The 15,819-nt window shown below is 52.4% G+C and overlaps 1 protein-coding gene across 6 annotated transcripts; it reads right to left on the bottom strand.

The window, feature by feature from the left end:
- Window positions 1–434: 434 nt before the first annotated feature.
- On the bottom strand, window positions 435–15,814 carry LOC138813007 (atypical kinase COQ8B, mitochondrial). Of its 6 annotated transcripts, none has more exons than XM_070001287.1 (15): window positions 13,790–15,433; window positions 13,409–13,513; window positions 13,148–13,237; window positions 12,932–12,998; window positions 10,598–10,675; window positions 9,164–9,286; window positions 8,950–9,035; window positions 7,461–7,601; window positions 7,280–7,361; window positions 6,561–6,654; window positions 5,809–5,950; window positions 5,592–5,699; window positions 4,166–4,231; window positions 1,823–1,909; window positions 435–1,162 (listed from the first exon to the last, which is right to left on the bottom strand). In XM_070001287.1, the coding sequence occupies exons 1-15, from the start codon at window positions 13,829–13,831 to the stop codon at window positions 860–862; spliced, it is 1,614 nt and encodes a 537-aa protein (XP_069857388.1). In that variant the 5' UTR covers window positions 13,832–15,433; the 3' UTR covers window positions 435–859. The 6 variants fall into 6 exon arrangements, with proteins under 6 accessions (XP_069857388.1, XP_069857403.1, XP_069857397.1 ...); XM_070001302.1 differs by lacking the exon at window positions 13,790–15,433 and adding an exon at window positions 15,485–15,814 and having other exon boundaries at window positions 436–1,162; window positions 13,148–13,267; XM_070001296.1 differs by lacking the exon at window positions 13,790–15,433 and adding an exon at window positions 15,564–15,814 and having other exon boundaries at window positions 436–1,162; window positions 13,148–13,267.
- Between the last annotated feature and the right edge of the window lie 5 nt (window positions 15,815–15,819).

Below are 15,819 nucleotides of genomic sequence, written 5' to 3'. Positions count from 1 at the left end.
CCGGGCTCGAGCCCGGGGGGAGGTCCGGGACGGGACGCGGGGGGGGGGGGGACCTGGCCCGCTGCGCCCCTACTCCCCCCCCCACCCCTCGTCCTGTGGGTTTGGCCAAGCAGCTGGCGAGGGCATCTGAGCCCATTAGCAAAGGCGAGGTTGCTGGGAGTTAAGAAGGGACCAGGGGCCGGGAGGCCAGAGGCGGTGTGTGGGGGTGATGGGGGGGCGCTCCTCAGCTGCCACAGCCCTTCGAGCAGGTGGTCAGCACATTGGGGGGGGGCAACAGATGGCCCAGGCAGGGCTTTTAGACAAGGGGGCTTGGGGTGGGGGCTGACCATCTGCACCTGGAGGCCTCCCGAGAGCTCCTCCCCCTTCAGTGCAGAGAAAAAGAGCTGGGGGAAGGAAGGGGAGGGGCGCCTTTATTCGGAGGGAAGGTGCAGACCCCCATCCCACCCCCACCCCCCCAATACACAGGCTGGAGCCCGGGGAGCGGGCAGCTGGAGGAGTTTGGGAGGCTAAGGTAAGGGGCGCCTCTGCCAACCCCTATCTTCCCTTTCCACGCCGGATGGTGGGAGAGCTGAAGGCATGCAGGGGGACGCAGGGCTCCCTCAGAAATCCGTTAACTGGCTCCCTGGCTTGGAGTTCCCGGATGCCAACTTTGGAGTGGGAGGAGCTAATCTGGGTGCTCTCTAGCCCCCAAAGTTCCTGAGCTCCAGGGTTAAGAGGGGTGTGTATTTCCGAGGGGAGGGGTGCTCTTTGACCAGGACAAAGGGGGAAGGGAGAAGAGGCATAGCAGTGGGTGACCCCCACTATGGTGCTGTTCCCCAGCATGGAGGCTGTCATAGATCCCAAGAGAGGTCTGCTCTGATCAGGAGGTTGGGGCCAATGGCTGTGCGTGGTGCCTGGCCCAGTAGCGGTGGTAGATGTCATGGAAGAGGTCCCTGCAGGCTACGTGGGCTTGGAGGCGGGAGCAGGCCAGGAAGGCCCCTGCCAGCTTGCGGTGGAGGGCGTAGGTTTCTTCCGGTGGCGGGAGCAGCCGGTGCTGCAGGAGCACAGGGATGAGGCCCTGGATCCGGCGTGCTGTGTCACCTGCCCCAAAATTGTAGGGGCCAGGGGCAGCAAAGGGCTCTCCCAGGATCATCACTGCTTCCACGTGGGCATTGGAGAATGCCTAGGGGTGGGGACAAATGTGCGCAGAGGGACATGAGAGCCCCACACTTTGGGAGGCAAGAGAGACCTCAGCAATCTGGAGTCTCCAGTGCCAATGCAAGCCCCCCACTCCTCTAAGAGCGTGCCCTAAGTACATAGTAGCCTGTCCCTACTCCAAAATAACTGTGCTTCCTCAGGACTTCTTACAGACAAGGAGTCCTCCACTCCTGACCCCCAGAATCAACCCCTGCACCCCACTTAGAAAGGCAAGTAGTGCCTATTTTCCAAGGTTTTGTGTGTGCATTTACATGCAGTTCCTGGGACTTGAACTCAGGGCCTGAGTGTTATTCTTGAGCTTTTTTGCTCAAGGCTGGTGCTTTACCACTTCTGGCTTTTTGTGGCTAATTGAGGTAAGAGTCTTACAGACTTTTCTGTACTGCCTGGCTTTAAACCAACGATCCTCAGATCTCAGACTCCTAAGTAGTTAGGATTACAGGTGTGAGCCACCAGTGCCTGGCCCAGTGGTTCTTTTATAGTCAGACAGCTGTTCTGGATGCCCACTTCCCCAGGGTAGAAATATACCTTCCATATTCCCTAGTAGACAGGGGGCTCCCAACTGCTGCTCCCCATAGACCACAGTGACCTCCACCCACCCAACCACTATTCCCTAGTGTCTCCCAACCTTGGTTTCAAAGCCTGTGAGGAATTTTAAGTCCCGGGATTTCTGCAGGACACGGTCTCTGTCTCCATCAGCTGCAGCCTTCACCACCTGGATAGATGGGTGTTGGGGAGTCAAAGACCAATGAAGAAGCCAAGGAAGGTTCTAGATCAAAGGAAACACCTGAGCTCTGGCACCACTTGTAATGCAGCATAGGGGAGGCAAAGACGAAAGAGAGTTCCAGGCCAGCCTTGAACAGTGAAACTGCGGTTTACAGGAGTCTGGCAGGTGCATGGGTCCACACACAACCCAACAAGGATGGGACACTGGGTTCCCAATTGGGTTCAGTTACCCAGGGCATAGGGCCCGGGCACTCAGGATGCCCTGGGCACACCTGGCCTCAGCAAAGCAGCGGGTGTAGAGCTGAGCCCCTCTCCAGCCTGGAGGAGGGAGGCTGGCTCTGAGATCGGAGGCCAGGCAAGCCACCCACCTGGTGAGCCTCTGCTTTCCCAAGGAGAAGCCTGGATCAGGAGTGTTCTGGTCCTGGGGTGGTTGTGGACACACTCAACACAGGCTTGTGTGCAAGGAAGCACTGTGGACAACCCAAGCTGTTCCTCTTATTATGGGATGTGAAGAAACGGGCTCAGTGTGGAACTGGGTCCCCACTGTGTGGTCCTTTCTTGAGGGGAGGGAGAGTCCAGGATGAATCTGGCATTCTACTCCATTTCAGCAGTCCCCACCTCCCCCCAACCTGTGCCTGTCTGGCCATCTGTTAGGCCTTGTTCCCCGGGGGCCCATGTGACTGGGCAGTTTTAAACTCAAAAAAGCTACAGAGGCCTGGGGGGGGGGGGGGGGGAGGTTGTTGATGGGTGGCTTTGACTTTGTGTGGCCTGCAGAGGAGATCCAAAGGACCATGGGGGGGGGGGGAAGATGACAGGGAAGAAAGCTCTCCCCCGCAGCTTCCAGTTTATTCACTCCCATGGACTGCCACTAGGCATCCCAGTGCCACCCAGCAGGCTCCTGTGCCCATCTCCACAGCCTCCCGGCTCCAGACCCCTAGCTTCAGAGGGAGTTTCTTTTCTTCCTTTCAACCCTTCCTGCCTCCCCCCCCTCCCCCCCATACTGTCTTGAGGATTGAATTCAGAGCCTCAGACTTGCTAAGCAGGCACTCTACAATTTCAGTCACACAATCAGCCTTTTTTTTTTTTTTTTCCCACCCTACAGTTATTCAGATAAAGTCTCTGGCTATTGCCTAGGGCTGGCCTTAAATCCCATCTTCCTACCTCAGCCTCCAGCACAGCTGGGATTACAGGCTTGGGTCACCTCCCCTGGCCAAGACTGTATCTTTCCAAATCCTCTGGGTAGCTTCCTAGAACTCCAGATAAAGTACTGACCTCTGGGGCCCAAAATGATTTGGCTATGTGGGCAGCTGTCTGGCCAGTGAAAACAGCATCAGGTAGGATCAACACCGGCCCCACCCCATGGTCTGTGGGAGGCTCAGCATCTTAAGTCTAGCTTCAGACTAGAACCTGCATTTCATAGTATCAACAGCATCCATACACACAGAAAAGTCTGGAAGAGCTTTGACCTCTGTACATATTGTTAGCTGGAATCCCCTTCTAGCCTCCTCCTGATTGCTCCTCTGCATTTTTCCTGGCTGCTCCTCCAGGAAACCTTCCATCATGCCCCAGGGCAGTTTCCTGTTGTCTCCTAACCCCACATTTGATCTCTCTGCTCCTTACTGCCTGTGAGCGCCACCACAGACAAGCTCTGTGAAGGTAGGCCTGAGTGGGCCCTAGGTCCCTGGTGTGTCCTCAGTAGCATCAGAACAGAGCTGGACACAGATGGTTTCACCTAGATGATTAGAAGACTGGATGAGTGTCCAACCTTTAGATACTCACCAGACAGTGTTTTCTGAGGCCTCTGGGACCAACTGACCCTGATGGGGGTGTGTGTGTGTGAATGACAGATAGAGTAGGTGAGGAAGTGCTTCCTGAGGCCAGAGCAACCTGTAGGCAGAGGCTGGACACAGGCACTGGACAAGGTGGACATCACAGGCTCTCATGGCAAGGGCTGGGATGAGGACTCTGGACCCAGACTCCTGAAGCGCGCCTCCCAGGCCTGCGGGGATGTGAGGCAGCCCCTCTCCAGGCCCAGCAGCCTTACCTGTAAATGACCCCGAGGAGCTGCTGTGCACCACAGGGCCTGGCATACTATGAAGTGCTTGATATTTATGAGCTGCTTTTTTTTTTTTCTTGCCAGTCCTGAGGCTTGAACTCAGGGCCTGGGCACTGTCCCTGAACTTTTGCACAAGGCTAGCGCTCTACCATGTGAGTCACGGCGCCACTTCCACATTGCAGGACTCACCTCGATGTAATGATCTGTGAACTCGGTCCCAAATTCCCGGCTTGCACCAAAGTCCAGCAGGGTCACCTGGGAACAAGGATGTAGGGTAAGAAGAATGTGGGGGGACCCATTCACATGTGCCTCCCCCCGCCCCCCCCCCCCCCCCCCCCCCGTCCCGCCACTGTCTACCAGAGCAGCAAGTACCCAGCTCTCTCTCTTCATTCCTTACCGTTACTCTAGCCACAGTCCCCACCTGGCTACTGGAAACCTCCAGTTTCCACACTTCCCAGTCATCCCAGCATGGCAGCTGAAGGGGTCTGGCTTTCATTTTCTTTCAGTCCTGCTTAGTTTTCATTCATTCATTACAGTGAGGTCTAGCTATGTATGTAGTAGCTCAGGCTGGCCTTGGACTCATGATCCTTCTGCCTCAGACTCTCAAGTGCTGGGATTGCTGATGCACACTATCATATCCAGCCCTATTTTCTTTTATTATCTACTTTAGGCCCAGAAAAATCCAGAGAACAAGATATATAGAAAAGCAAATGAACACAAATCCTACCACCCAGCTGGAAATATAAAATACGACCCAAATAGGTAGAATCTTCTTGTATTCCACCTGGGACCCCCATATCTTTGGGTGTTTTGTTTTGTTTTAGGGTCATTACTTTCCTGAAACTATTATTGCAAATTACTTCTTAAAGTTCTCAGGCAGGGCTGGGAAGGTGGCTCAGTGGTACAATGCTTGCATCACATGCAAGAGGCCCTGGGTTTGATTCCTCAGCACCACATAAACAGAAAAAGTCGGAAGTGGCGCTGTGGCTCAAATGGTAGAGTGGTAGCCTTGAGCTGAAGAGCTGAGGGACAGTACCCAGGCCTAGAGTTCAAGCCCCATGACTGACTGATTAAAAAAAAAAGTTCGGAAGTGGTGCTGTAGATCAAGTGGTAGAGTGCCAGCCTTGAGCTGAAGAGCTGAGGGACAGCGCTCGGGCTGAGTTCAAGCCCCATTACCGACAAAAATATAAATAAATAAAGTTCTCATGCATGTGTTTCTATGTGTCACCTCCTGGAGTTAGAGAAACACTCCCCAGGGAATGCCCAAGCTGACCTCCTGGGTACCCAACCCAGGGCAGGCTGGGGCAGGCACATCTCCTAGGGTCCCACAGCCTCCCATATCCTCCCCCATCTCAGTGCCCTGAGTTTCTGCATCCAGGTACCAAGCAGATCATCAATGAAGTAATGATAAAGGAAATGACATGACATCATTATGGCCAAAGCAGTTAGGCAGGAGTCACCCTCTCCAGCTTTCTCCCCAACCATCACTGCAGGGAAAAGGGCCAGCCAGCCTGATGTGTGCGTAGTAAGGCACTCCTGTAGTGAGCTACTGAAATACTGGGGACTATTTGTTACAGCCGCAACTGTACCCTAGCTCCCATTACAAGGAACCAACCTGGTGGCTGGAGGCATCGTACAGGAAATTAGCCCAGTTGGGGTCTGTCTGCATGAATCTGAATTCAAACAGTTCCCGCAGACACAGCCTCAGGAGCTGGAAACAAATCTGGGCAGGGAGAAGTCATCTCAATGCTGTGCCCCTGCAGAGCCCCCTGGCTTGGCCAGGGAGCCTGGGCCTAGCTGGGCTCTCCCTGTTGTCCCACAAAGCACTGTACCTGGTTCCGGATGTCCTGGCTCAGGCCCTGGCACTGATCCAGAGGGACACCTCCAGCCAGCTCCATGGCCAGCACCCGCCTGGTGCACAGCTCCTTCACCACAGCTGGCACCCGGAAGAAGGGGTCATCTGTCAACAGCTGCCTGGGGCAGGAGGAAGCAGAGTAAGTGGGACATCATGCTTTAGACCTGAGGGTAGGTCTGAGTTGGCCTTCTTTTCTGACAAACCCTTCAGGAAGTCCTCTTCCTCTGGGTGATAGCTGACGTTGAACCAGTACCTCTGCACTTCCCACTGTGCTTTATTTACCCTTCAGCTCGGTGTTGCTGGAGACCCAGCGACCACTTCCTATCAGAAGGATTATAGATGTGAGAGCTTGAACTCTGGGCCTGCGCGCTGTCCCTCAGCTTTTCAGCTCAAGGATAGCGCTCTACCCACAGCATCACTTCTGGATTTTTCTGTTTATGTGGTGCTGAGGAATCAAACCCAGGGCCTCATGCATGCGAAGCAAGCACTCTACCACTGAGCCACCTTCCCAGCCCAATCCTGCAAGCCTTCTGAATAGGGTGATAAAATCCCAATTCTATCACTCCTGTGCAGAGGATGCACCATGTATATGCTACCTGCACATTAGTCACTCAGTAGCCAGCTCAGCTTTCAGTCTGACTCTCATCTCATGGTATTCCACTACCAGAGGCTGGAGGGGCAACCTGGGTGGAGGGGGTACCCCCTGAGGCCTGTGGGAAGTCAGCTCACCGGAAGTTCTGGGCACACGCTGCCTCCCGACGGTAGTCGCACTCCCAGGCCAGCTCCTGCTGCAGGCTCTGCAGGCTCTGTTCGGCAAACAAGCCTGGGGGATGGCATCCAGGTCAGCCGGGGATAGCCACAGCCTGTCCCCTTGCTCCAACCCTCAATCCCACCCTCCCGACACACAGCCCAGTCTATCTCTCTTACACCTATGTTGCCACCATCCTCACACCTGGGGGCTCTTTGGAAGTCTGTGGATTGGACTGTCGGTCATATGCACCCCGGATCCGAGTCATCATAGGCATACAACTTGACTTCCTCCCTGCCTCTGGCTCATGCTCTTGTCTTGCTTCTGCCTCTCATCTTGCTTCTGGGCCTGTCTCTGACTTTCTGCTGGCTCTGGTAAAGTACAGCCTGCTCCATCTTCCACAGACATGTCTCCCATGCCTGGAGACAAATGCACTGCACCTCACCCTGAGCCCCTACTCTGCTTGCTTGGTTGCATGGAACCTGCAGTTCCTTTTCCCAAACTGTGCATGCTCAGTGTCTGTTTCTGCGTGCAGTCTCTGGACTGTCATGTGACCTCTTCTCACTCTCTGATCAGCATGTATTCCGTCATGCAGGTGCACACACGCATACCTGCAGGCATACCCAGCCTTCCCTGCCCAGAAGCCTACTTCCTTTCCTCAGGCACCCCTACTTGGCTGGGGACAGAGTGGGCACCTCACCCTCGGGCAGGGCTGTGCTCATCTTCAGCACAGCCAGCAGGTTCTGCACGTCACTCTGGATGCTCTGGGCGACACCAGGGTACTGCAGGATGTGAGGGGGGTGGGGGGGCAACTGAGAATCACATCTCTGGAACAGCAGGGTGCCTGCTCCCCCACCCTGCAATCCAGCCTCACCACTCACCTGAATCTTCACAGCCACTTCTGTCCCATTCCTCAGCATACCCTGGTGCACCTGCCCGATTGAGGCAGCGGCAAAGGGCACCTCCTCCAGGAAGGCTACCTTGGTCTGCCAGTCCCTGCCCAGCTCTTCTTCCAGAACTCTCTGTGGGGAGAGGGGGGAAAGTGGTCATGACAGTCACCATCATGGTAATAGCCTGCTGAGTTATTTCCAGTGAGCTGGGCTAGCCCATCAGTAACCCTGACTGCTATCCTACTTCACAGATGGGGAAACTGAGGCTCAGGAATTAAGTCCCTTGCCAAGGTGACCAGGCAGGCACTGCCAGATGAGCCCAAATCTGTATTTTTCTTTTCTTTTCTTTTCTTTCTTTCTTTCTTTCTTTCTTTTTTTTTTTGCCAAATCTGTATTTCTTCCTTGCCTGTGCAAGTCTTTTGGAGACTGCTTGATAACCATGATTTTTGGGGATGGTACCAGTACTAGGGTTTGAACAAGGCCTATGAGCTGTCCCCCAGCCCTTTAGAGAGAGAGAGAGAGAGAGAGAGAGAGAGAGAGAGAGAGAGAGAGAGAGAGAGAGAGAGAGAGAGAGAGAGAGAGAGAGAGTGTGTGTGTGTGTGTGTGTGTCCTGAGACTTGAATTGGGGGACTGGGCACTGTCCTTGAGTTTCTTTTCAACCCAAGGCTAGTGGCTCAACCATTTAAGCCACAGCTCCACTTCTGTGTTTTTGGTAGTTTGCTGGAGATCAGAGTCTCACAGACTTTCCAGCCCGGGCTGGTTTCCAACTACAAATCTCAGATCTCAGTCTCCTGAGTAGGTAGGATTACAGGCACAAGTAACTGGCACTCAGCTGTATTTTGTTTTTTTGAGATAGGTTGCCCTGAGTTTATCTGGCCTAGATCTCACGATCCTCCTGCTGACCCTTCACATAGGGTGGCAGAGGCAGTTCTAGGTTCTTCATTATAAATTACTAATGATTTATTTCACCCTAGGAAATGTGTGTATGGCTACTATTCTATTTCTCAGATGAGGAGACTGAAGCCCAGAGAGGTCCAGGCAGGTGTGTGGGAAAGAGACAATGACAGGTAGCGGAACCCTAGCTCTTGCTGCCTGGCTAGAGCACTGAGTAACATCTAGGACTAAACAAAGCACCCATCTTTTTTTTTTTTTTTCTTCCAGTTCTGGGGCTTGAACTGAGGGCCTGGGCACTGTTCCTGAGCTTCTCTTGCTCAAGACTAGCACTCTACCACTTGAGTCACAGTGCCACTTCTGGCACTGTTTATATGGTGTAAGGAAGCAAACTCAGAGCTTCCTGCATGCTAGGTAAGCACTCTACCACTAAGTCACATTCCCAGCTCATTGTCCCCTCATTTAGTCACAGTAATGCCACTTGGAAATTCCCATTTTACAGCTGAAGAAACTGAGGCTGCCAGTCAGGCCATGAAGTATGGGGGGGGGTGGAGAGGGGAGGGCAACCGTAGGTATGGAGGAGACTCACCAGCATCTGCCATCGGGGCATGAAGTCGGCGCTCTGGCGGACCCGCTCGAAGATGTGTTGTAGTTGGGGGCTGATGAGACTGTTGTCTTAGGAGACAGTGGGGCAGGGGAACGGTGAGGGAGGAGGCAAGGTGGGGGGGTGGGCATGGGGAGGATCTGAAGCCAGTTTGTTGGTGGGTGAGGTCAAGGGTCAGGGTTCAAGGATCATGCAATACCCTGGATGCTGAGCATTTGGCCAATCTTGAGGGCGGCCCCCCGAACTGTACACAAGGTCTGCACAATCCGCTCCGCATTGGCCTCGGACAGGAAAGGGTTGGAGCCAGGCCTAGAGCCGTCCTCTGGGGAGGAGAGGATAACTGTTAGCATTACAACCAGGATGGCTCAAACCAGAAAGGCAATACCAAGTGCTGGCACAGACAGGGGTGTATGCTGGCATACACCCTTTGGGAGGGTTCCAGAAAAGCACTTGCCTTTTTTTTTTTTTTTGTCATGGGGCTTGAACTCTGGGCCTGGGCACTGTCCCTCAGCTCTTCAGTTCAAGGCTAGCACTCTACCACTTGAGCCACAGTGCCACTTCCAGTTTTCTGGTAGTTTTTATTGGAGCTAAGAGTCTCAAGGACTTTCTTGCCTGGGCTGGCTTTGACTCATGATCTTAGCCTCCTGAGTAGCTAGGATTATAGGTGTTAACCACAGGCGCCTGGTAGCACACACTTTTTTTTTTTTTGGGTCCGGTCATGGGACCTGAACTCTAGGCCTGGGCGCTGTCCCTCAGCTCTTCAGCTCAAGGCTAGTGCTCTACCACTTGAGCCACAGCGCCACTCCGGGCTTTTTTTCTTTTTGCTTATATGGTGCTGAGGAATCGAACCCAGGGCCTCAGGCATGCAAGGCAAGCGCTCTACCACTGAGTCACCTTCCCAGCCCCAACACACACCTTTTATCCTATACAATTCTCCTCCCAGGTGTATAGAGAAGAGAATATGTCCCCTGCCTGATATGCAAACATGACCACAGCAGCACTGCTGGTGACAATCCCAAACAGGCAACAACCCAAAAGGCTGCACACATGACTACTACTTACTTTCTTTTTTAAAATTTTTTGGGTGTGTATGTGTGTGTGCCAGTACTGGGGCTGGAACTCAGGGCCTGGGTGCTGTCCCTTAGCTTTTTCACTCAAGGCTGGCACTCTACCACTTGAGCCACAGCTTTACTTCCAGCTCATTGGTGGTTTAATTGGAGATAAGAATATCCCAGACTTTCCTGTCAGGGCTAGCTTTAAACAGCGATCCTTGGATCTCAGCCTCCTGAGTAGCCAGGTCTATCGGCATCCAGCTTGGTTTTTTTTTTTTTTTTTTTTTGGAGACAATGTCTCTCTATGTAGCTCAGGCTAGCCTGAAATCTTGCCTTGGCCTCTTGAGTCCTGGAATAACAGGCGTGCACCATCATGCCCAGCTTTAGATGATATACGTCTATTAATGGCTGTCCCGACAGGGGCTAAGCTTTGATTCTGACAGCTAAGAGATGGCTCATCTCTTAAATAATTATCATCACACTCATCTTCCAGAAGAGAAAACTAGGGCTCAGAGAAATGATGTCACTTACCTCAGGGCACACAAGGCCAGTACCTGACACTGGCAATGTGGCTCACTCACCTGACTGAAGACTTCCTCCAGGCAGGGACTTCTTGGCTACCTCGGCCAGCGCTCCCAGCCCCAAGCCCACAGCCAGTCCTGGGGAGCAAGAGAGAGGGGTCTGGTAGTCTGGGGCCTGCTTTCTCCTCCCTCTCCTTCCCTGACTCTTGCAAGATTGCCTTGCATTGCTATGTTGCCAACATCCTATATATGTCTCCAACTCAAGCTCTAGCTTGCTTTTTGCTGGAATTTCTTTCAAGGCTATGTTGCTTTCTTCATCCTTCTCCCCAGGACCTCATCTCCCTCCCAGCACTTCAGATCTCTGGCTATACTTCATGGTCATCTGAGAAGCTTCTGTAAATCTTATGCCGAGCTGGGTATGGTTTCTAATACCTGTAGCCAACACCTTAGAAGGCAGAGTTCAGAAGGATCAGATTTTGAGGCTAGCCAAAGCAAAAAGTTATCAAGACTACAGCTCAGTAAATAAATTGGTTTGGCAATTCATGCATGGCTGTGACCCCAGCTATATGGGAGGCTGTGGGTTGATTGTGGTCCAGACTGGCCATAGGCAAAAGCTTAGAACTTACCTAAAAATTAACAACAAAATGAGCATGAAGAACGGTTCAAGTGGCAGAGTGCTTGCTTAGCTGGTATAAGATCCTATATTCACACCCTACTACTGCCAAAAGAAAAATTAGGCCAGCTGGGTGCTGTTGGCTCACGCCTATAATCCCAGCTACTCAGGAGGCTGAGATCTGATGATCGTGATTCAAGGCCAGCCCAGGCAGAAAAGTACATGAAACTATGGCTCAAATGGTAGAGCACTCACTTTGAGCTGAAGAGCTAAGGGATAGCACCCAGGCTCAGAGTTCAAGCCCCAAGCCCCACCAAAAAAAAAAAAAAAAGACTCATGGAGCTGGGTGTGGTGGTATACACCAGTAATCCCAGCTATTTAGGAAGCAAAAATAAGGGAATCTATGTTCTAGTTGAAAGCCAATTTCAAGAAAAAGAGATTGCCTGACTCAAAAACACACCTGTAATCTCAGCTATTTGAGCGGTGGAAGTGAGCATGAGACCCTAGCTGAAAAAACAGGAAAAGGACTAAGAGTATGTTTTAAGTGGTAGAACATACAAAACTCTGAGTTCAATCCCCAGTACCATAAAACAAAACAAGACCCTAAACTGGGCACTGGTTACTCACACCTGTAATCCTAGCTACTCAAGAGGCTGAGATCTGAGGATGATGGTTTAAAGCCAGCCAGGGCAGGAAAATCTATGAAACTCTTATCTCCAATTGACCACCAGAAAACTGGAAATAGGAGTTGTGGCTCAAAGTGGTAGAGCACTAGCCTTGAACTAAAAAGGCTCAGGGAGGGGCTGGGAATAATGTTTTAGTGGTAGAGTGCTTGTCTAGCATGCATGAAGCATGGGTTCGATTCCTCAGTATCACATACTCAGAAAAAGCTGGAAGTGGCACTGTGGTAGTGCTAACCTTGAGCAAAAGAAGCTCAGGGAAGGGACAGTGCCCAGGCCCTGAGTTCAGACCTCATGACTGATAAAACAACAACAAAAAAAACCTGTCTGGTGCTGGTGGCTCATATAATTTCATGAAACAGTATTATTCCTCACTCTACAGGTGTATTCATACCCTCCCTCCCTATTGTTTTACTTTTTTTTTTTTTGGTCAGTCGTGGGGCTTGAACTCTGGGCCTGGGCGCTGTCCTTCAGCTCTTCGGCTCAAGGCGAGTGCTCTACCACTTGAGCTACAGCGCCACTTCCAGTTTTCTGGTGGTTTATTGGAGATAGGAGTCTCACGGTCTCTCCTGCCCGGGCTGGCTTTGAACCGCGATCCTCAGATCTCAGCCTCCTGAGTAGCTAGGATTACAGGCGTGAGCCATCAGCGCCCGGCTTGTTTTTCTTTTTGAGAGAGGGTCTTACTTTATAATCTAAATTGGCTTTATCCTCTTCAAGTGCTGGGATTACAGCTGTGTATCACCAAACATTATTCTGGCTGCAACCCTGTAAATTATTGCTTGCAGGTTTGAACAATTCTGCTGCATGATCCTATGTGTGTCACCTCACCTCTCCTAGCCTTGGTTCCTCATGTACATACTGGAAAGAAACCCTCATCAATCCTAAAGGGAGAACGCGATGGGGGGTGGAGGGTGTTCGACAGCTCAAGCTTTCAGTAAAGGCTGTCATAGGTGCATTCCCATTTATTTTGGCTTATCAGGCTTTTCCTTTGTCACTCTTTCCATCTCTCCCTGCTGTCTCTGATTCATCCCTTCTCTTGCTTCATTCCAATGCTGGCTTCTCAGATTTAGGTCACAGGTAGATTCCCCGAAAGTCACCTACCCCCAAAGCTGGCCAGGCGGCTGATGCGGGAGGCAGGCACCTTACGTTCCCGAGAGCGATCACTCAGCTGGGAAATGGGAACAGGTCTGAGGACAGGATAGTGGGCCCGTTGCCCAGAGAATCCAACCAACCTGCCACCACCCTTCCCCTTCCTCAAGATTGGGTTCCAGCAGTCTTCATGGGGAGTTGCTGGGCCAGGGAAGGGGGCAACGATACCTGGGGCCGAGGCATCTTCTTGGGACAGGCCTCCCGTGCCCTGTGAATATCCTCTTCACTCAGGCCTCTGCCAGGCCCATCCTGATGCAGCTTTTGGACCCAAGACCCCCCCGGTGGTCCCTGTAAGAGACACGGACTTTGGCAAAAGAGCAGACCACAAGAGGTCTGCTGCATGGCCCTTTTGGAAGCCTTCCTGTCCTTTTACTCCATGAAAGCCTCCCTCCACCTCTTCCCCTAGGGGTCCCCTCCCCAGCCTCTTACCCACCAGTGGGGCCTAGGCCCCAGGGCTGCACATGGCAGCCCAACATTCCGGCCCAGCTGTTTACAGGTCCCCCGCAGTATGCCTCCTACTTCAGGCCACATTGCCTAAGGAAAAGAGGATTATTCAGATATGAACTGTAGGACTGGGCCCCCACATACTCCAGTGCCCATCATCCATCAAAGGCCTCCTTCCCTGCTAATAGAGCCCCCATCCCCCACCCCTTCGTTGCTAGACATCCACATATCCTCTAGGGATACTTCTACTTCTTTGAGACCCCCTCCCCTCCCTTGTTGCTAGGCACCTACCATTCTTCCAGTAACCCCCCACACACACATACACACCCCGTTACTGGGCACCTCCCCCCGTTGCTAAGCACCCACCGCTCTCAGGCGCGGGGTCCAAAAACTCGTGGGCCCTCCCATGCTTCCGGGAACATGTGTAGCCCCGCCCTCCCCGGTCAGCTAGCCAATGGCGCTGCGGAAGCTTGTTGACGGGCACGAAGCGCACGTCCTTGGGAGAAAGGGAGGGGCAAGGGGCAGGGCCGAGACGCTAGATGTTGGTTTGGGTGGGGTTTCAAAGCCAGGCTGGATTGCCAAGGGCACTGCGGGGAGCAGTCGTGCCCCCTCATGCCCTTCTACTAACTTCAGAATGCCTTGTACGCGGCGGGCCTTTGAGACCACATCTTTCTGGCAAGCCTGCGCCACGCCTCCTTACACACATCACAGCCCTCTGCATAAACATCTTGCCCACCTCCCTTATTTTAATGCTTAGCAGGTTCTTTCTCCTCTGAATTCAATTCAATTAAACACTCCCTATGCACATGGAACACCTCTCTCTTTTGCACAAACACCCACATCTTGGCACCCAGCCTCCTTGTTCGTGCAGATAAATCCCCTGCCCTCACTACCCAACTGTCTCCACCTCACACCCTCCAACTTGTGTACATAAACCCCTTCACTTGCACACTGAGCCTCTGTTCCCTCACACACCCTGCTCTCTCTGATTCCCACCCACCTTCGGGATGGCTTGAGTGGGAGACCTCTGTTTCCTGTAGGCCTGACATTTCCCAGAACAGCCTCAGCCAAGATTCCCAGTGCTTACTCAGGAATCTTGGCCCAGAAAAATCGGCTCACAGACTGGCTCTGTGTGTGTGTGTGTGTGTGTGTGTGTGTGTGTGTGTAAAAGTGCTGTGGGCTTACACTTCTCACCATCTGGAATAGAAACAGCTGTTTTCTATTCCAGGGAGGAATGTAGATTGTCCCTCACAGCACCCAGCTGTCCCTGTCCAGCACTTCCACCCTTGCCAGGAATTGGGCCTCTTGGTCCTTATCCCTTTGCTGTGTGACCTCAGAAAAGTCCTGGTCCTCTCTGAACCTCAGCTACCAACATGTATGGTATAGCAGGTAGGCCTCTGCCTGTGATTTCTCAGTGGTCTAAAGCCCTGGGCCTGTGACCTGTCTCTCTTCCCAATAAGTCAATTTCAAGACTAAAAGCACCTAGCGGTCTTCCTTGAAAGGTGAGGATGTGACTTATGAGCTGGAGGCAGCTTACCATTGGGGCAAAAATGTAAAACCTATCTATAACCCCCTGAAGAGCTGAGATTGCCAGTACCAAGCCTGGCACCAGATGTTTCACATACAGAACATAGCAAATAGCCCCAAGGCTACAAAAGCTAGAGGCTGGCAGACCCTTTCACCTCAAGTGTCTTTATTTGTAAAATACGACAGCCCTTACTAGTCATTAGTAGTGGCCATTAGAGACAGTGAAATAATATTAGGGCTTGGTACAAACGACTGCTCTAGATACACTTACTTTCCTCCCTCTCTCGCTTCCTTCCTTCATTGAGATCGAACCCAAAACCTTTTGCATGCAACTCTGTCACTAAGCTACAAGCTCAGTCCTATCTATCTATCTATCTATCTATCTTCGTTTCTATTGAGAGACAGGGATTTAAAAACTCGGTCCTTGACGCTCTGCTCATTGGCTGTGGCTCTACCAACTGAGCCACGCCCCCTACTCCCCCCCCTTCTTTTTGAGCTAGCGTCTCAAAAAAAAACCTGGTAGCCCAAGCTTGCCTTCTCTTAGCCTTCCGGTTCTGAGTGATGGGATTAAGTGATAGCCTCTATGCGCAGCCGAACACATAGCATTTCTTACGGAAATTCAGTGGAGCATAAAGCATTCGCTCAAAGAAACGGCGGAGGAAGTGGCAGACACGGGTTTCGAACCCCGGCCTGGTACGATTCTCCAAATCTTTGAAAATTTCGTTTTGCTTCTGCATGAAGAGTGGGTGGCGCGGCTGAACCGGTCACTCGAGGGGTGTTCGGGAAGCTGGGATTCGAGACCCCGGAGAGGTGAACGGGAAGGGGGTCGCCAACAGCGTCTCCAGAACTACACCTCCACGCTGCGAGGC

The sequence above is a fragment of the Dipodomys merriami genome, unplaced genomic scaffold (genome assembly GCF_024711535.1).
Source record: "Dipodomys merriami isolate MVZ:Mamm:240054 unplaced genomic scaffold, mDipMer1.0.p SCAF_106, whole genome shotgun sequence".
NCBI lineage: Eukaryota > Metazoa > Chordata > Mammalia > Rodentia > Heteromyidae > Dipodomys > Dipodomys merriami.
The sequence above is the reverse complement of the archived record's forward strand: the minus strand, read 5'-3'. Positions and strand labels throughout refer to the sequence as shown.